The sequence below is a fragment of the Podarcis pityusensis genome (assembly GCF_964106645.2).
Source record: "Podarcis pityusensis genome assembly, chromosome: 6".
Taxonomy (NCBI): Eukaryota; Metazoa; Chordata; class Lepidosauria; order Squamata; family Lacertidae; genus Podarcis; species Podarcis pityusensis.
In genome coordinates this window covers 76,582,238-76,602,326 of record NC_138030.1, presented here as the reverse complement: position 1 = coordinate 76,602,326, position 20,089 = coordinate 76,582,238, and the positions used below count along the sequence as shown (strand labels likewise).

Sequence of the window (20,089 nt, the reverse complement as noted above, 5' to 3'; positions counted from 1 at the left end):
TTTACTCATGATGAATCTCTTTTTTAAGTACATGGCATTTTAAAAAATGTCAACAGGAATAGCTAACAGAAAACAGATATTGCAGCACATAACAGAAGGCAAGTTGTTTCCTCTTCTAGATGCTGAATGTGAAGTGTTACATAGCGCATGTTTAAATTGGGAAGACCAAGAGACCCCCAGCCTGGCCTGCCTCCACCATACATTCTTTGATAGCCTTGGTGGTGTCTCCCTGCTGTGGAACCCCTTGATATGTTTCTGCTAGTCCTTCAGTGTCCAAGCAGCCATTAACACCAGTACTGCCTGAAACAAAGGGTAGCTTCAGCAAGAATGTAATTTGGCCACAATGATTGTGCCCAACAATGATAGTTATAGGGACTGCCAAGACTGAAGGCCCTAATTGAGTTTCTTTTAAGGAGGCAACTGACTTTGAGTTGCCTCAGATCTTTTGAAATTAAAGCACCTTTTTGAAGGATGCATGCAATTTGCAAATACAACTTGGGCAAAGTATTGTCCTCTAGGTTTTGGTATAGTTGACCTCCAGTCCTGTTACCTCTTTAAATTATGATAACCCACCTTTCATATTTTGTTGTTCAAATTTTCAGTTTAAAAACTGCTGAAACCTTGAAGCCTAACTTCCCTACAATGCATCATCAAGCCAGATTATGCAACCTTCATATATAACCATGCCCAAACATCTATTTTTGTTTATTGCTGTCCATACGGAGATTATCTTCTTAGCTCTGTAATGCATAGGTATGCACCTTTAGATTTGCTGACACCTAAAGTCCTGTGAATAAAAGCATCCAGGGGAGTATTAAGCTTTTGTCCTGCAAAGCTACCAGACTATCCAGACTGTCTAAGGGAAACCTTCCAGCGCATCTGCTACCATCCACAATGGCTCAGAAAACAGTGCTCATCACAGGTTGCTCCTCAGGAATTGGGCTGGCGTTGGCTGTAAAAATGGCCACTGATGAACAGAAAAGATTCAAAGGTAACACCTTCTCTCTTTAATTTTGCTCACCTGTGTTGCTGAACATTTCCTAGTGTGAGCTATGTTGAGTAGTAAAGCTCTACATAGCGTGACATGATGCAACCTTGCATCCTTGCAGGCTCTGCAATTTAATTTTAGAAAGAAAAGTGTAAGGGTTTTTCTTTCTTGGAGAAGCCAAATGTCACTAGCCTCCATTATTTTACAGCCTGGTCCTATGCTTATTAAGAAGTAAGTCCCACTCAGTTCTTAAAATAAAGCTACACAGGAGCTGTTTATTTTGATCTATATGTTTAAATTAGAATTGATGGAATATTTCTATTTTTAATGTCAGCTGATTATTTTTCTCTCTCTTTTTTTAAAAAACGGCCACAATCCTCTATCCACTTGTATGGAAGTAAGCCATTTTTTAAAAAGAGAGAAAAACCAACTGCTTGCAGTGTTCAGGAAGTGGAATTCTATACATGTCTGTTCAAAAAGAAGCCCTGAACGCTGCAACCAGTTGGTTTCAATGGGTTAATTGTGTGTTAGGTTCCGACCATGCTGTTTTATTTTCTTCTAATCTGGAGCCTCTATCAAATGGAAATATAGTTGGGTTTCTATGACCTTAGAGTCTGGAGCTGAAGGTTTATGTAATCGGTGTTTAATTTTCATAACCCTTCTGAAAGGAAAGGCTAAATACTGCTGTTTGTGATATTTATTTTCCTCCTCTTTTTTTTTGCAGTTTATGCTACAATGCGGGATCTGGCCAAACAGGATAAACTGATAGAAGCTGCAGGCAATACTGTTGGAAACACCTTAGAGATTAAACAGCTGGATGTGTGCAGTGATGAATCTATTAAAATGTGTGTCAGTAGCATCCCAGGAAGGCGTATTGATGTCCTAGGCAAGTAATAAATACCAATGTAACATTCATTTTATGTATATATTTTAATGTAAAAAATAATATTTATTTATTTGTTACATTTCTATCCCACCAATCCTCCAAGGAGCTCAAGGTAGTTCTCTTCCTACTCATTTCATCCTCACAATAACTGGCCTGTTCTGGGAGCTCCTGATTGTATTACTACCCTAAGGTAAAGGGACCCCTGACCATTAGGTCCAGTCGTGGACGACTCTGGGGTTGCGGCGCTCATCTCACTTTACTAGCCGAGGGAGCCGGCGTACAGCTTCCAGTTCATGTGGCCAGCATGACTAAGCCGCTTCTGGCGAACCAGAGCAGCGCACGGAAACGCCGTTTACCTTCCTGCCGCAGCGGTCCCTATTTATCTACTTGCACTTTGACATGCTTTCGAACTGCTAGGTTGGCAGGAGCAGGGACCAAGCAACGGAAGCTCACCCTTGCCAACCTTCTGATCGGCAAGCCCTAGGCTCTGTGGTTTAACGCACAGCACCACCTGCATCCCAGTTTATGGAATACCCTCCCCATAAAGGCTTAATGGTACCTACATTATAGTCTTTTAGGCAGCCAAGGAAAATATTTTTATTCCCCTTTCAAGTTACACATTTCATGCTCTTAATTTCCGCCCCTTGCTTGTTTTAAAATGATTTTATGCTGCTGTGTTCATACTAGCATTTTGATGCTGATTTGCAATGGTGCTTATTGTTTTACATTTTTTATTTGTTGTTGTAAACTGGCCAGAGACCTGGGTTAATAGGTGGTCCCACACGTTTGTTGCACATGAAAAGAATAAGAGCAACTTGAGTGGCAAGTGATGGCTGGTCGTTGTTGTTGTTTTGCATTTATACAGTTAGCAATGCCGGCATGGGACTCATTGGACCTATTGAATGCCAGACTATCAAAGAGATGCAAAACGTGATGGATACAAACTTCTTTGGGTTGGTGCGACTGCTGAAGGAGATTTTACCCGACATGAAGAAGAGAAAAAGCGGCCATATCGTGATTATTAGCAGTGTCATGGGAGTACAAGGCAAAGTAATATTGCATCTAATTAGTTAATGCAGCGTGTATTGCAGTTTAATGATGGCTATGCTCTGATCCCACAGCTTGAGGTAGTTATGCTTCTGAATGTCAGTTGCTGGAAACCACAGGAGAGGACTCTTGTAATAGGCTCCCGGTTATGGGCATCTAACATAGGCATCTGGTTAGCCACAGTGAGAACAGGGTGCTGGACTCAATGATCCAGAAGGCTCTTATGTTCCCATATTCAAGAGCCATCTCATCCTACATTTTTATCCCATTTTAAGTGGCTTTAAGGTAACACTACCTTTAGATTTGGCCTTTGTGCTTCCCCAGAATTAATTCTGCATCAGCCAGTGTTTGAAACTCCCATTGTTCTAGGGTGGCGCATTTTGCATCAGGGAATTTCATTAGCACGAGCAGTTTCTGAGCTCTGGGCACAGTACTGCACCCAAGATTTCAGATAAAAATTGCAGAGTGGAAGGGAAGGAGGACCTCTTTCTGTCTCCCCACTTCCAGCTACTCATGGAAGACTGGAGAAAAGACCCTCGTAGAATATTGGGGTGGGCAGGGGAAGGACTAGATCATGTGAAAAATGAACATAATGTTTTAGCTGCAGTTCATTCATTTTCAGCTTTATGTTCTTGTTACAAAAATGTGCCTAGACATTCCATTGTTGCGCTCATAACCTAGATTTAAGATGCCCTTTAGCTCCTAGCTTTCATACCTCAGTTTTTAACACTGGCATCAGCTGAAGTTTTGCTAACGCTGAAACATCTCAGCCCTGGTTACTTCTGCTCCTGATTCAGCAGAAAGTGATTTTTGTGGCTTTTCCTCCCTCCCTTATTCAAGTAAAGGAATGCCAGATAGCTGGCTTGTGGTTTTCGGGCAAGAAACAAGATCAATGACGACAATGATTTTAGTCCTATAGGCAACTGAGCTGCAATCTGCAGCTAAAGAGCAAAGTCTGCTCTTGCAACACAATGCCCTTATTTGTGGCATTGTAACCCAGAACATTGTGTCAATGGAGTTGTGCCACAGTGTGTAGCAACAGCAAAGACTGTACAGAAGTGTTATGTCAAGCCCTTCTGGGGGAAAGGACTGGGCTGGAGATTTATGGTGAAGCAACGGCAAGACTGAAGTTTACTTGCCTGCGTGTTATCCAAAATGTTATCTGAAACGCTTTTGGTTTGCATGGACTTAGAAACCTTTGCCTAACCTAAGGGATGGGAACCATCTGGTGCCTTTTCCATCCCCTTTCCTGAAAACTGGAGGTGATTTGAAAGAAGGATGGCATGTGCATTCATCCCATTTAGTAAATGAGCTTTGTCGCAAAATCTTTTGGGCAAGAGGTGAAAGAGGGGCAAAATAAATATACGTTCGTTGAACCTTCTTCTTGGCCTTGACAGTGATTCACTCTAATTTTCCTTAAATAAAAAAGCATTTGTAATGCTGACAGACTAAAATGATGTTGATCTGATGTTGTGTATGGTACACAGGAGACTCTTACATGATGGTTTCATCATCAGCCCAGGGTATATTAAGATTAGCCACTCTCTTTTTTTTTTTTTTTTTTTAAATCTATAGGGATTTTGTTCAATGATGTTTATGCTGCATCTAAATTTGCGGTGGAAGGGTTCTGTGAAAGTTTAGCCATACAAGCGCTCAAGTTTAAACTTAAGTAAGTATCAGCCTGGCTCATTTATTACTGTACTTTAATTTAAATTTACTTCGGTGCTGCTAAAGCAGCTGTTTAACTTCACCCCAGGAGGTGCACTCCATTGTCTCTTGAGACAAACGGATGTTGACTGGCAGAGTGTCTAGGTTTACCCTGCCTGGGCCGGTTCACTCCAATGGAGATTCCTCTGTGGGCTGGATCACGCACACGATTTCTGGCATCTGCGCAGACGCGATTTCCAGCACCATGGAAGCGAGTCCCCATGCCATGCTGCACCAGTTTAGCGCAGCACGCAGAGACTCACCGATCAGGGGGCTCAATTCGGGGGCAGCTCATGGGCCGGTTAAACGAACCCCTTAGCTTGCCGACCCCTGGTCTGGAAACCACATCCACTCGTATACAATCTTCAGATCGTATAAATCTTTAGCCTTTTACTAAGGATATCCAAGGGTGAAATGCAAGATGCAAATCCAAGAAAAGAAACTCGTGATTTTGAATGTTCACTTCTGGATATGAATTAAAATTAATGCTAAAATCAAGCACTATGTTGCATGGCTTTACTCTTTGCTAATTTATGCCCAGTAACTAAGAGTTTGCATCTACCATCTTATGCGTATAGTAGATGACTTACACAATATATCCTGTTTCTTTATTTTCCCAAACAGTCTAAGTTTAATAGAACCAGGGCCCGTGGTTACAGAGTTTGAAAGAAAAGTGTTTGAAGATGGGATGAACATGGATCTTTCAGCTGCAGATAAAGAAACAGCAGACATGTTTGTAAATATTTACCTGAAAAATTACAAGCAAATTTTCCAGACCCTGGGACAAACAGCTGAAGACATAGCAGAGGTAATGCATTAGAAGGTTTTTGTGGAATTTAAGACTGGGTTACATAATTATGGTTCGCCAGCCTTGAGACATTATGTGACTGGCAATTGCTCAGCATCAGCTTCTGATGAAATTACAATCCAATGAAAGTGGGGGGAAGTGACAGCCAAGTCTAAAAATATCTGTACTCACAAGGCTCTGTTAATGTGAGTAATAACATTTTAGGCAGCAAGAGTCTAGCCAACGCCAAATGTAACTAGGCAATGGGCCAACCTTTGTCTGAGCATCTTACCGAAATCACTTGCATGTTCAGGATGAGCTCAAGTGGATAATACCTTCATTGCATATCTTTAGGCACCAGGCAAAAACATTCCTCTTCTCCCAGGTTTCTGACTAATTAACAGTCTATGACCTTTTTAAACGGTGGTGTGTGTGTGTTACTATGTTATGTACCATATTTTTCCGTGCATAAGATGATGTTTTTGGGCTTAAAATGTTAGGCAAAAATTGGGGGTCGTCTTATACACTGATACTGAATGCAGAGTGGGGCATGGTGGCGATTTTCTGCAGCAAGTGGGCAGGCAGGGGATCAGTTGTGACCCCCCAAAAAAGCTCAATAACTTTAGCGATTGTTGGTGATGACTGGCGAAAGCACATTTGGCAGCAAGTAAGTGTGCGGGGGATTGGTGGTTGTGGTGAGCAGACAGGAGATTGGCAGTGGCCAATAACTTGGGCGACTGTTAGCAATGGCTGTAGTGAGCACACGATTGATGGTGAGTAGGCGGGTGATAGTGGAAGCTTCATTCTATTTCTTCGGTCTCAATTTTTCCAGAAACAAATAACACATTTGAATCCAGGAGTACTCTTATTACTGGTAGGGGACACTTATCTTGAAGGAATGTTCTGAGAGCGTCACTGATATAGCAGTTTCAGATTAAAAATGGTCAGAGGTGTGTTTAAACTGTTCCTACTCTTCCAGTAAGCTCACTTTCAAAACATCATTGCTGGAACAACATAAGCAACCCAAACAGCAATATTGAGTTAGTGCTGATTTTATTCCCCAGAGTTTTTTCTCTTTGCGTTCTCCACCCCCACTTCCAAATATATTTGCACACACATACACACACACACACATACACACACACACACATACACACACACACACATACACACACACACACACACACACACACACACACACACTCTCTCTCAGTCTGGTGCAATTCCAGAATGTTATCATGCCTTCTTTTCTCATCCTTACAGCATACAGTGAAGATAATTCTGGCCGAAAACCCTCCTTTTCGCCACCAGACCAACACGTTATACACTCCAATTACAACGCTGAAATATGCTGATCCAAATGGAGACCTGCCTATTGATACCTTCTACAAAATGGTTTTTCAGCATGATAAGGTTTTCAGTGCGAGTCTTAACTTCATTAAAATGCTGCGTTGGAAAAGCAGAAAAAGCTTTGACTTGGGAGGAGGAAGATCCTCCCAATGAACAAATGGGTGATTTCAGCTGCCGTGTGGGCTATTTCACACACTTCCATGTTTCCTTATGTGTAAGTGCTTGTGTGGGATGGGAGACATATGAAATAGCCCTGACTGAAGCTACAGTCCTATACACAATCCTTACTTGGGGGCAAGTCCAACTGAAGTTGGTGGGGCTTACTTTTTTAAAATAATATTTATTAAGTTTTCCAATTTAACAATCCAATAAAAGCCACATTAAAAACATTCCAAATTATAAAATAATCAAACAGTCCAAATATTATGCCAATTTATAAATCTTTGTTTGACTTCCCATGCTCTGAGGTCAGGGGGTGGCGATCATCTCACATTTGTTCTCCTTCTAAGTTAGTCCAGGTGATTCCCATAAATCAATCCGATGTTAATCCTTCGTTCATTTTTCACAGCCTCCGAGTTCATCTAGCAAGCAAGTTAAATCAAACAATATGTTCCTGTGTGGGTGTTTATCTTCTTCCATGTCTTTCGCTTTCGTTTCTTCATGACTGAAATTATAAGCTACATGTCCCAAAATGGAGGAAATCTGGCTTTCTGCCAATTTTACCAGGCGTATGTCCAAATCTCTTCGTTTTAAGTCTGTCCATATACTATTCTGACCACCTCAATATTTTTCCAACACATACTTTCATTTACCTGCAAAATTGGGTAGGCGTAATGTGAAATCTATTGAAAGATCAAATAGCGCTTTTGTGTAAATTATCTGCTTAAGGGCAACATATACCACTTTAGGCTATCAATGGGTGTGTACATGTTGCACTTTTAATGTTTCCCCATGTGGGGGGAATCGTTTACATGGAAAAGTAGCATGTCAGGGGAAAGGGTTTATCATGCCTCACAGTCTCCCTAACAGACTATGTTTCTATGTGAAATGGTTTCTGTTTTTAATTAGAGAAGTATTCAAAGATGCAATTCTTCTCACCAGCAGCCTAAAAGCTTTACACTTTATGCGTAAGAGCCCAGCTGGATCAGACCAAGTTTCAACATGCTGTTCCAGAGCTGTCAGGGCAGCTTATCCAGAGGAAGGATGAAGCTACAAAAATAAAAAATAAAAAAGGTTAAAAGCCCCCAAGCACACATAGTGTCTTTAAATGAAGCCTTTTGGATCCTAACATATCTTTTACCTGCTTGCTGCATATAACCCTCTCGTGCACAGCAAACTATGCTGCTCTATGTCTCATATGCTTTGCTCCAACCAATTTTCAGTTTCTTTGTTCAAGCTTCTCTCCTACTCTATCTTAAATATACCCATAGCTGTCAACTTTCCCCTTTTCTTGCGAGGAATCCTATTCAGAATAAGGGAATTTCCCTTAAAAAAAGGGGAAAGTTGCCAGCTATGAATATACCTTCCACACAACATACCATATTCTCATCTCTTTGTGAGGATTTCTAGATGCTGCCTCTACAGAAAGTACAACTGTTTGTTGGTGGCACTTACAATAAAGGTCAATTCACATAACAAACTTCTTAGGATCCTGGGTACATACCAATTCCAAAATAGCTAACTGTATATAATTTACTGTGTGTACAGAAAATGGGTAGAAGACAAATTGCTTTAGCAGAGATTGCAAGAAATGTTGTGGTTTGTAACCTAATCCAGCTGTATTCACACATTTTAAAAACATTTACATGTTACTTGTGTGTTCAGAATGTGGCTAGAAATGTACATTCAGCTGAAAGAGATGTAATGCACTCTTGAATGTCTAGGTTTCACCTGTGGTTCTTGATGCAGTGTTTTTTCATATGGCTTTCCTTAAACTGGATTTAGAATAATCTTATCCACCAAGTTAGTAAATGTCAAATGTAATCATTCTTGTACTGAAGACATTTTATGCTTTTCAAATATTTCTAATTGTTAATAGTTATTAGATTATTAATCCTGAATAAATCAGCATTCAGAAGGAAAAACAGCTGATGAGCTGGCAGTGTATGTACCAAATAAGTAAACTGTGTTGCACAGTGCAGTGAATGGGGTTATCATTCAAAGACGAGAACTGTTGGCACTGCTAGCTCTAAAAAATTAAAAACTACAGTTTGCCTAATGACTTGACTCTACTTTTAATGGTGATAATATTCACATGCATTGCTTCTATAAAAGATACCAGATTTCCTGGTACACCTTTTATACCCTTATTATTATTATTATATCAGATGTGTGTGCCTAAATGCACACGTGGGTAAGGAACAAACACACACAGCCAACAGAGAATATAACATATTTTATTGTACCATTATTAAATGCCACTTTAACCCACCACTAAATGCTACTTTCTCCAACAAATGCAAGGTAGTTTTCTGCCTGCTCATTTTCTCCTAACAACAACATTGTAGGGTAGATTAGGCTGAGAAGATGCCCAGCCCATAGTTATCTTAGTAAAAAGTTCATGGCTTTAAATCTTGGTAACAGCCATACGTAATTCTTCATGGGCACATGCAGGGTTGTTTTAGGCTTCACTAGTCTAGGTCCACCTTCGTTTCCCATTTAGATTTCCACAACAGAAGACAAGAGAAATCATAGAACTCTAGAGCTGGAAGCGACCAGAAGGGTCATCTGGTCCAAACCTGTGCAAAGCATTAATCTTTCGCCCAACTTGGGGCTCGAAACTAGGACCCTGAGGATTAAGAGTCTCACGTTCCGCCGACTGAGTAGAAATACTGACTTCAAAATAAATCACACAACTAAAAGGATACACCATACAGCGCAATATTATAGTTTTAATGGAGTTTACTCCCAGGCGACGTAATCGCAGACAGTAGCATTGTGGCCTTAACGGTTCTTTCCAAGGTAGTCCCGGATCTAAGCTTCTGCGCCTGCGAAATTCCGACAACAAACCGTCGTCCGGGACTTCCAGCACCGCCGAGGCGGCGATCCGGAAGGGCTTCGGCTACACTCCTGCTGTCTCTGCCAGTGTTTCCCCAGGGCCGTTATTGGACTACAATTCCCATCAGCCCTGACCACTTGGTCCTCTAGCTAGGCCTGATAGGAGTTGTAGTCCAAAAAAAAAAAAAAAAGGCCTGGGGACCCAAGTTGTGATGGGGGGAAGAGGGGGAAGCAGCCTAAAGCGCCACTGAGGGGACAGACAGGGGTCCACAACCGCGCCCAGACCCGCACCCCGTTCGAGTACCACAAAGCCGCTTCCGGGCCAGACCGGAAGCGGAACTGGCGGCGTGAGCGAGGAGAAGAGTGGGTGAGGAAAGCGCAAAGAAAGCGCTTCCGGCGGAAGTGCCGCGCGCCGCAGCCTTGTGTGTTGGCTGCCCCTCGCGAGCCTTTCGGCAGCCTCGTTCCCTGCCGCAACCGTCGCGCGGCGCGTGAGGAGGGAGGGAGGGAGGGAACCGCTGCCGGCGCAACGCGGAGAAGCTCGCGCCTCCTTCTTCGCCGGCGGCGGGTTGTCTGTCATCCCAGCTCCCCTCTCCCTCCCACCCTCTCTCTGAGGCGGCAGCGCAGACGGGACGCCTCCGGGCGCCTGAAGGGATGTTGTGGCGGAGGCGGCGCCGGTGGTCGCCGTTGCTGTAGTGACGCCGGCGGCTGTGGAGGAGCCGCCCGGGGCGAGACGACGAGGGGGTGGCCGCTTCCCGCCGAGGCTCCCGCGTCGCTCTCGGTCCCGTTCCTGGCAACCTCGGCGCGGGGCGGCAGTTGGGCCGCCCCAGCCGTCTCCGGCCCGGAGCCCTTCCCCTTCTTCCCCTTCGAGGAGGCGCTGCCTGGGCGGCTTTTGACGGGGCTTCCCCGCGATGGCTTCTTCCTCCGGGAACGACGACGACCTGACCATCCCCCGCGCGGCCATCAACAAGATGATCAAGGAGACGCTGCCCAACGTGCGGGTGGCCAACGACGCCCGGGAGCTGGTGGTCAACTGCTGCACCGAGTTCATCCACCTCATCTCCTCCGAGGCCAACGAGATCTGCAACAAGTCGGAGAAGAAAACCATCTCCCCGGAGCACGTCATCCAAGGCAAGGGGCAGCCTGCTCTCTTACCTCTTTAGTGCCCAACCGGAGGAAAGCCCTTCACTTGCCACCCTCTGGTCTCCTGCTGTGGGGTAGCTCAATCGGGAGAGCATCTCGATCTCGGGGTTGTGGGTTCGAGCCCCGCATTTGGGCAAAAGGTTCCTGCATTGCAGGGGGTTGTGCTGGGTGACCTTTGAGTCCCTTCCGACTCTACGATTCTGTGCTTCTCTGTAGGCTTTCTGTTCCTACAACTTCAGAATTGGTGAAGCGGTGCATCCAACCACCGCCGCACTCTTACTGTGTGCTGTGTAGCAGAGAATTACAAGAGGGTGGATTGCCTGGAGGACTCTGGTGAGCTGTAGACTAGATAAACATTTCACCCCTTCAGGCAACTGCGTAGCATTTGCTGAGAGCTACAGCTTCATTAAGGGCTAGAAACGCAGAAGCTCTTTGTTTGTGTCATAAACACCCAGGCACGTCTGAGAAACTTGGTGATGTCAGTTGAACTTCCAAGTAAAGTTATTTAAAACTCTTTGCAAATTATAGCTATAGGTTTAGTAAAGTGAGCATTTTGTGTTTAGCTACATGAATCTGAGTTGAAGTAAAAGCCTCTTGTTTTGGGGTTTGTTTTTTAGGAACAGGATGTAAGAGTTTAAAGAGTATTATGAGAGGAGAGTTCGCCATTATGCAATTGTTCTCACACGTGTTCATTTTTTCCACTACTTTTCATTTAGCTAGATTTCTAAACCACTGTTCATCAATTAAGGCTGCAATCCTAACCCCACTTACGTCAATAGGACTTACTTCTTTGTAGATGTGGTTAGGATTGACCTGTAAGATCCCAGGGTAGTTTACAACAATTACATCAAAACAATAAAATACAATATGTTAAAATTCCAGACAATATTAATTTTTTAAAAAAATTATTTATTGAATTTATATACTGCCCTATACCCGCAGGTCTCAGGGCAGTTCACAGGATAAAATCAGAATACAAAACCGCAAAATACATAATCAAAATAAAAACAACTACAACCCAATAACCCCCTCAAAACACATTTTAAAAGGCATAGGATGTCAATGACATCAATTATAGCCAACATTACTATAGATTCCTTGCAGTTTGTTGGAAACAACTTTTCCCTCTCTTTATTTCCTTATCTAATTGTTTCCATTTTATAAAACTAGAGGATTTTAGTCAAATATATATAGTTGCTCTTTCCTACAAAAAAGGAGGGCAAATTTCATTAGGCTATTACTTTGTTTTATGTTACTTTCCCTTTAAAATTCATGTTACTCATGTTCAGTTCAGCATTCAGAACAGCAAAAGTGAAAGTAACCGGAGTCTTGGTTTCATTCAGCTGTTGCTTAATGATACTACTTTCAGCATTAAGAAATGTAATATGCCTGAAATGAAAACCCTGTTTTTAGAGTGTAAGAGCAGTACAGCTGGATTTGATCAAGGGCCTGTCAAGTTCAGCATCCTGTTTCCCAGTGTCTTTGGGAAGCTCTTGAGCAGAATAGGAAGATAATCATCATTTCCCAGCAACTGGTATTCAGTGATATGCTGCCTCTGGGCCTGGAAGTAATGTATGGTTGCCAAGGCTAGTAGCTGTTGATAGCTATAGCCTTTCATGGTATTACTGCTTCATCTTGACTTTGTGCAGTGCTGCACCAGAGAAGTTCTGCTTTCATAATGACACATTCGTATCAGCTATGCCCCCACAAAATCGGCTCTGGAGCTCCCCTCAATTCGCTGAAACTGATTTTGAGATCACAGGGAGGGTTGAAGGGGGCAGGAGAGAGAGAGGAGGTTCTGCTACATAAACAGAAGTCTGTTGCATGCACAGAGCTGTAGCACAGGAAATAGCTCTTAAACTTTTTTTATTGTAATAGGAAGACCCTAATACAGTACGGGAAGATACTTTGGATGATATACAATGTTAAGTCATTCTAAGCAGACCCACTGAAATAGTGGGCTTAGAAATATTTGGATATCACCCTGTATTGAGAGTTGTGTGCCACTTGTGTCCCTGACATATGTAAATTATGCTAATTTCTAAGGTTCTTTTGCATAATTGCAAACTGTTGTTATAGGAGAAACAATGAGAAATTATGGGCACTGAAACGATGACGACTGGTTAGGCTGCTTAGTTTCATCTGGCTGTTGTAGAGCAACCTTTCCCAACTGATGCTGTACCAGATGTTGTTGGATTCCAACATCACCCCCAGCCAGCAAGGTCTGTGGCGAGGGATGAAGGGCAGCCAGCTGGGGAAAGCTGCTCTATAGAGTTCCATCTGTTTTTGAATGCTTATCTTTGCAACTGAAAACACATATCCAAAAATGAAAACTAAAGTCAGGATGTTGAAATATGAACCCGATATCAAATTCTGCATTTTTTTTCTGGTAGAACACACAGAAAACTCTGGATTCTTCTGAGTACAAAGTTAACGGGCTTGTAGAAAACTACACAGGGCCCACACACATTCAGTAAGTAAAGTCTCCAACTCATCATTTTGTGCTGGGTTGGATGATCAATGAGTAGAATCAAGGTTTCCATATATAGGTGCAATATACACTATAGGTTTCAGCACCCGCTACTGGATCATTGCCTGATCTAAAATGGGTTGCAACAACAGCACTGCCATCATACAGATACATGGTAAAAATATTAAGGGCTTCCACATTGATGGTTCGGTTAAAGGAGAATCCCAGGTCTGAAAAGGTTAAAAATTGCTGACTTATTTAATTCACCTTTAAGATCTTCCATCGTCTTGCAAATAACAAGTACTACCTCCTAAGAGAGCACCCCAGTGGATAACTGATGCCATTAGAAAGAACATAGGGTTCTTTCTAACTTCTGGCCACAGAAGCATTGGTATTTGACCACTTACAGAACTAATAATCATAGAATTGTAGAGTTGGAAGGGACCACGAGGGTCATCTAGTCTAACCCCCTGCACTGCTGGAATATTTTGCTCAACATTGGGCTCGAACCCATGACGCTGAGATTAAGATTCTCACGCTCCACTGACTGAGCTACAGGGGTTGGGGAACTTTCAGCAAGGAAGCCTAATTAGCCGTCCCAGGCCATGCCCATCAGCTGCACACCTGACATCAGGTGTGGGAGAGGTAAAGTGTCTGGACCAAGAAAAGGATTTGTGGGTGCAGCTGATTGGAGGCATCTGCAAAGCCCTTTGCAGGGTTATTTGAAATCCTGATTAACAGCTGGTTGGGCCTCAAAGTGCAGTGCAGGGCTTTCTGCAGCCACTGAGCTTGTTGGGGCTTGATGAGAACCATGCACAGCCAAATCCCAGACAATCAACTGAGAACGGCTGGCACTAGGGTGTCTGCACATGTCTGTCCCGTAAACTGTTTTTCACTCTTTCCAATGGTGTTACCACTAAACCACAAACTTGAGCAAATTGGGCCACTGCACTTTCAGTTTTGGTTTTGACTTTTTATATTCACTGTGCCTGGCTTAAAACACCAAGACAAGCTGTTCAGTATCTCTCTGCAGGTTTGGAGCTTATGTTTCCTCCCTTTCAACTGCTTGCTACCACATGTCGAATTCTATACTATCTTTGGGGAAAGTTCTTTGTATCTAGCTTAGTCATTTTTGTTTGCATTTATCAACACATCTTTGGTAAACTTAAGTCTGACAATGCTCAATGTAGTCACTGCTGTTAATTTTTCTTCTCTTTAAATTAGATTTTTTAACTCTTTATATGTTGGATATAATTTGCCCACCATGAAAATAAGGAGGGATAGCCTCAGTTGGTAGAGTTTGAGACTTTTAACAGTCTCTTAATATCATGTTTGTGGGTTCGAGCCCCACGCTGGATGAAAGATTTCTGCATTTGACTAGATGAACCTGTGGTCCCTTCCAGCTCTACAGTTTTGTGAATGTGTTTCTATGGAGTGATCCACTCATTCAGCAGTGCATTCCTTTAGGTTTGCTACTACATGGTTTAGAAATAAATATTTATTATATCCTGCAGTTCCCAATAATTCTCTTGGATCCACACATGCTTAGCTTCAACACATCAGGCATTCTCAGGCCATTTTCATGTTTCCCAGTGTTAAACATCTTGTGTGTAAGTTGAATCCAGACTTTCATGGAAGGGACTTAGATCCAGTGGATGCTGCAACTGGAGGAAGACAATTCGCTGCTGTCACTCATTTCCACTTCCCTTGCAAACCCTCAGCATCGTATCCCACTGTTTTGGAGGGTTTCCGCAATCCTCCAGAGCAGATTTTTAGGGGGCTGCATAGGGAAGGGAGATCTGGTGAATATCAGCCCCCCATTTGTCAGCATTTATTTTATTTTTTAATATTGATAGTCCACCCTTCATGAAAAGACCAAAGGGCAGTTTATAACATACAACATGATAAGCAATATATGTCAGTACATAACCTAATATCCATACAATACAAGAAAACCGGAACAGTTATATAAAAACAGTTCATACTAATAAATAATACATAATTATTAGTTATTTTTACTCATCCCAGCACTGAACTCCACAACGCCTGTAAAATGCAGTGTTTCATGGCATAAGTTATTACCTACTTTTCTCGGGTGCAATTATGAAACATAATTCATATCTAGTAACAACAGCCTTCTGAAAAAACACGGAGAAATCAGCAGCAGAATAGCTAAAGTGCAGAAACAGTATACAAGTACATATACTTATCTGCACAAAACTAGCTGTTAATCTCTTTGCCCAATCTCAGAAAATGAGAAACCCAGCTCTCACCTGGGATCTTTCCTTTGCTCTCAGTTTCTCACTTTGGGAAATCTTCACTTCCTTGCTTCTCACTCAGAACTGTTCCACCATCAGTCTGCCATTTTCATTGGGTACTTGCCTCCTGTTGCGCCCCATGAAGGGGAGGCACCAGAGGGGTAATTTCCTGTGGACTTTCCCCCTCAGGGTGATCCCCACTAGCAACAGCCTGTCATTGGACAGCCTACTGCCTGCAGAATGCCCACCTTCTCTCTCCCCATCTTGAAAAACACCGCAGGTTGGGTAGTCTGATTTGCCGGCCTTTGTGCAGCAGCCGCCGCTAAACAGTGCCATCTCATGTACCAGATTGCTGGTAAAGTAGAAAAGGCTTCCCTGTCAGTTTGCATATATCCGCACCATACATAGTCTATAACAGATTGTTACTCAGCTATTAGAGGGATAGAAGTCAATAATATGTCACTTACTTGCGAGTGCTGCCCAGTATAAGGAATTGTTTTTGATAAAAGGTAAAGCTTGCTTAAGTGAAGCTTCAGATCATATAAAAATATTCGTTCCAGTAGCACCCTAGAGACCAACTAAGTTTGTTATTGGTATGAGCTTTCGTGTGCATGCACACTTCTTCAGATACCTGATATCTTCTTCAGATATCTGAAGAAGTGTGCATGCACACGAAAGCTCATACCAATAACAAACTTAGTTGGTATCTAAGGTGCTACTGGAACAAATATTTTTATTTTGTTTTGACTACGGCAGACCAACATGGCTACCTACCTGTAACTTCAGATCATATGTTCTTTGTCCTTTTAAAAGAAGTGGCCTGACTTAGATATGTCAACCTGTGGATTTCTGTAGTCCAAAATTACTCCCTCCCTCAGAAGGTAACACTATATAGCAATCATTGTATTTTTTTGTGGTAGTGGCAATTGTGTCTGATAGGTTAAGTTGGTGTCTTGTTGCCTAAAATGCTTGAATTTTATTAACTAGAAACCTTTTTTACCCTAGCACTTGAAAGCTTAGGTTTTGGCTCCTACATCAGTGAGGTAAAAGAAGTTTTACAAGAATGCAAAACCGTAGCACTAAAGCGAAGAAGGGCTAATAATCGTTTGGAAAATCTTGGCATTCCTGAAGAAGAGCTCCTAAGGCAGCAACAAGAGTTATTTGCGAAAGTAAGTGAGGAAACAATATATGCATTGCTTATCTTTCCACATTTAATTGTGGAAAGATACACAGTTTGTGAAGATGGGATCAGCTAAGCATCCTAGACTTGGATATTGCATACAAATCTAAATTTTGGAAATGACTTAAGTTTTCATTCTTTGAATATGCAAAACTTGATTCATTCAGCTTGGGTATAAATGGATGCGACTGTTTCAGTATGTATTAGTACTTGCTTGAAATAGCTACATCAAATAATGTGTCAATGCAAAAATATAGGGTTGCATCTGGACTTAGTCATTTAGAGTATACTCAAGTTAAATCAATGGGTTGATCAACTCCAGCTATTTTTGTACTACAGCTCCCATCATCCCTAGCTAGCAGGACCAGTGGTCAGGGATGATGGGAATTGTAGTCCAAAAACAGCTGGGGACCCAAGTGTGGGAAACTCTGCTCTAGGGAATTCTTCCTAAAGTTCTGTACCTTTGGAAAGACTTTTTCTCATGAGCATCCTTCATTTGGAGTTTGTGTCAAACCCAGCAATATCTTTTTTCAAACACGACGGGAAGTTCTCAAGTGTGCAGCAAGGTTAGGCAACCTATGGACCCACGGATGTTGTTGTTGTTTCACTTGTGAAGTAGTGCTCTTAATTTCTTCTCTCAAAACAGATCACGAGAGGATGCCATAATGTTCTTGGCTTACCTCTTGCACTGATCTCCCCGTGTGCATGTGTGTGTCTGTGCGCAACTGTGTTAGGTCATGCTATAGACACTGAACTTACGGTTTTGTGTCCCTAGGCTAGACAGCAGCAGGCAGAGCTAGCCCAGCAGGAATGGCTACAAATGCAGCAAGCGGCCCAACAAGCACAGCTTGCTGCTGCCTCGGCCAGTGCATCCAACCAGGCAGGCTCTTCTCAAGATGAAGATGATGAGGACGACATCTGATATCTTTTGGGCTGAGTTTCAGTCCCCGCAAGGAAATAGTTTTCGCTGGTTTTGCTGTGCAGGACATGAATGCTTACTTGTAACTTTTGTCTGCATCTTGGACCGGCCGTTGGTATTTTAGGGATGTCTGCTGTTGTGTGCTGTACATGTCGAAACTGTCTCTTTGAACTCTTGAAGACTTAAGGTTCAGTATCATATCAACTTTGGATTTTTAATGGTGTTTATGGAAATTTTAGATAGCAGTGTGTCACTTATTTGATCAACAAACAGTGTTACAATAAAGTTTATAAAATATAGCAAAATTTATACAGAGCCTCTAAATTCACATTTGCATTTCTCTTCCCTTTTAACCATAGAATCTTATGTAGAAATTTTTAATTTGGGTTTTGTTTTGGTTTATTGGAACGGAGCAGCCAAGCAAAGGGTTCAGCATAATTGAATTCTTTATCTTCAAAAACGATATATATATGGCAATATATACTCTGTGCTCATATACCACCAATCTTGAGAAATGATACGTTTTTGCCAAACTAGGAAAATGTATGTTTAATAGTTGTACAGATTGAATTTCTTTTGTATAGAGGTGAAAACAAACCCAATACTTTATTATGTCATCAATTCAGTGTCATGAGCAACATTAATATTTCATTTCAAATATTGTCCGCTTTGAAGAATTAAATCTGTTCCTGTTTCACAGCCATTTAATTTTAACTTTAGGTGGTATTAACATGCATCGTGCATGTTCCAAGTGTTCAAATGGAGTTTGGGGGAACAGAGTTGTTTTAATTCTGTTTTGACTCAGAATGCTGAAATAGTCAGGTCTATGAAAGCAAATATTGGAACTAATAAGCATGCTTGCAATGAGAGGAATCTTCATTTAACTCAAAATTACTTTTTTTTGTCAGCACAATATTAACACGACGTTTTCAAGACTAGTGTACCAATAGAGACGTTTTATCTGTGAAACTGGCTGCTTCTACATTAGAAACTAGTAGGGTACTAGTTCTAAGTGTTGCAATTCCAAGTTCAGTTTGGTGACTGAGCCCCAAGACTGACCAACAAGACCTAATTATTCTGGGGGCATTATAGGTGTGGATTTTATATATATAACAATGCTTAGATTGTTATTTGTGTTGATAATAAGGAACAATAGAGTCCTTTTTAGAATCTGAAAATATACTTGAAGATACATCAGCATATTTTTCTGGTCCTTGCTTGCAGGGAGGTAGAATCTCATGCATTGCATATTAATGCATCATGCAACATTACCAAGACTGCATTTTTAAAAAAACTTTCTAGCACAGCCTTGATGGCTATAGAAAATTATGCAAGAGCTGAGAATGAATGGAGAAAGTCTTGTCTCTGAAGCAGGGAGCCAAACTGAGAGTCAAATTACTATCTTGAATTGCAGTTAGTTGAGTTTTATGGAGCTTCACCTGAAATAACTTGCACCCTTATTTATACACTGGTAGCTGAGAGATAAATTAGTTTGAATGTTAAGCTGAGACACATTTGTGGATTCAGCAGGAAAAGTATTGGGGCAAAATCTGGTGAAAGTTTGTCTTCATTAAGGTTGAAGTACCAAAGGTAGAAACACTAGGCTAGTAAAACCATGTTAATGTGCAGTGTTGGCTTTTCTAATTTGTACTGTAACACCCTTGACCTTCCTATTTGAAATAAGTCGTCTTCTTTTTTTAAAGACAGATATACATTTTCACACTTCTTTTCTGATGCAGAATTCAGGTTAATATTTTACTGCATCTGGTATGTATCATAATATGTTTGAATCCCTGTGACCTTTCCTTCGGACATTCTTGTGCTTTTTCATATGCTGTATTCCTCAAGCAATAAAATTCAAATGTGTTTTTATATTCCATGTTTCAATATCCAACTTTCACGGTTTGTCATATAATAAGAGAAACTTAATTTTCTTCTGCCATGAACCAACTTTGCAAACTTCACGGGATCAAGATGTTCTCACCAAAGAGATGCCTATAATCGTCCTTCGTGTTAGGGCTGGTTCTTTTCAGTTTGCATAATTTTCTTCCAGGGACAGAACGTATTCTGTCTAGTCGCATCACGTACAGTTTGCTCGTAGATCCTGTACCATTTCAGCACGTTTTGGACTACCATGCTAATCACACTTACCTGGGTGTCAGCCGCAACAGGACTTCCAAGAAGACATGCTTAGGAGTGTGCTGTTTTTTCAAAACAAATCTGTCCAAGTAAGTACTTTTTAATTTGTTTAAGGAACCACATTAATTTACTTTTATATTTTGAGATGACTATTTAGATATTTTGAGAAAGTGTTATTGAGATGACTTACTGGCTATGATCCAAAAATCCAGTACATATAT

At 41.7% G+C, this 20,089-nt stretch overlaps 2 protein-coding genes across 2 annotated transcripts; both read left to right on the top strand.

The window, feature by feature from the left end:
• Positions 1 to 581: 581 nt before the first annotated feature.
• LOC308479887 (retinol dehydrogenase 8-like) lies at positions 582 to 6,918 on the top strand (the record flags this gene model as incomplete). Its single annotated transcript, XM_081010896.1, has 6 exons — positions 582 to 991; positions 1,713 to 1,878; positions 2,744 to 2,919; positions 4,497 to 4,590; positions 5,253 to 5,436; positions 6,679 to 6,918. Exons 1-6 carry the CDS (start codon positions 895 to 897, stop codon positions 6,916 to 6,918), a joined length of 957 nt encoding a protein of 318 aa, XP_080867022.1. The 5' UTR covers positions 582 to 894.
• A 3,591-nt stretch (positions 6,919 to 10,509) lies between these two features.
• On the top strand, positions 10,510 to 19,603 carry DR1 (down-regulator of transcription 1). The gene is made up of 3 exons (XM_081010899.1): positions 10,510 to 10,890; positions 16,636 to 16,799; positions 17,586 to 19,603. Exons 1-3 carry the CDS (start codon positions 10,671 to 10,673, stop codon positions 17,730 to 17,732), a joined length of 531 nt encoding a protein of 176 aa, XP_080867025.1. The 5' UTR covers positions 10,510 to 10,670; the 3' UTR covers positions 17,733 to 19,603.
• Positions 19,604 to 20,089: the final 486 nt, after the last annotated feature.

Coding starts and splice junctions, on each gene's coding strand:
- DR1 (XM_081010899.1), top strand. CDS start 10,671: ATGGCTTCTTCCTCCGGGAACGACGACGACCTGACCATCCCCCGCGCG. Junction 10,891..16,635: donor CCCGGAGCACGTCATCCAAG/GCAAGGGGCAGC, acceptor TTTTTACCCTAG/CACTTGAAAGCTTAGGTTTT. Junction 16,800..17,585: donor AACAAGAGTTATTTGCGAAA/GTAAGTGAGGAA, acceptor TTGTGTCCCTAG/GCTAGACAGCAGCAGGCAGA.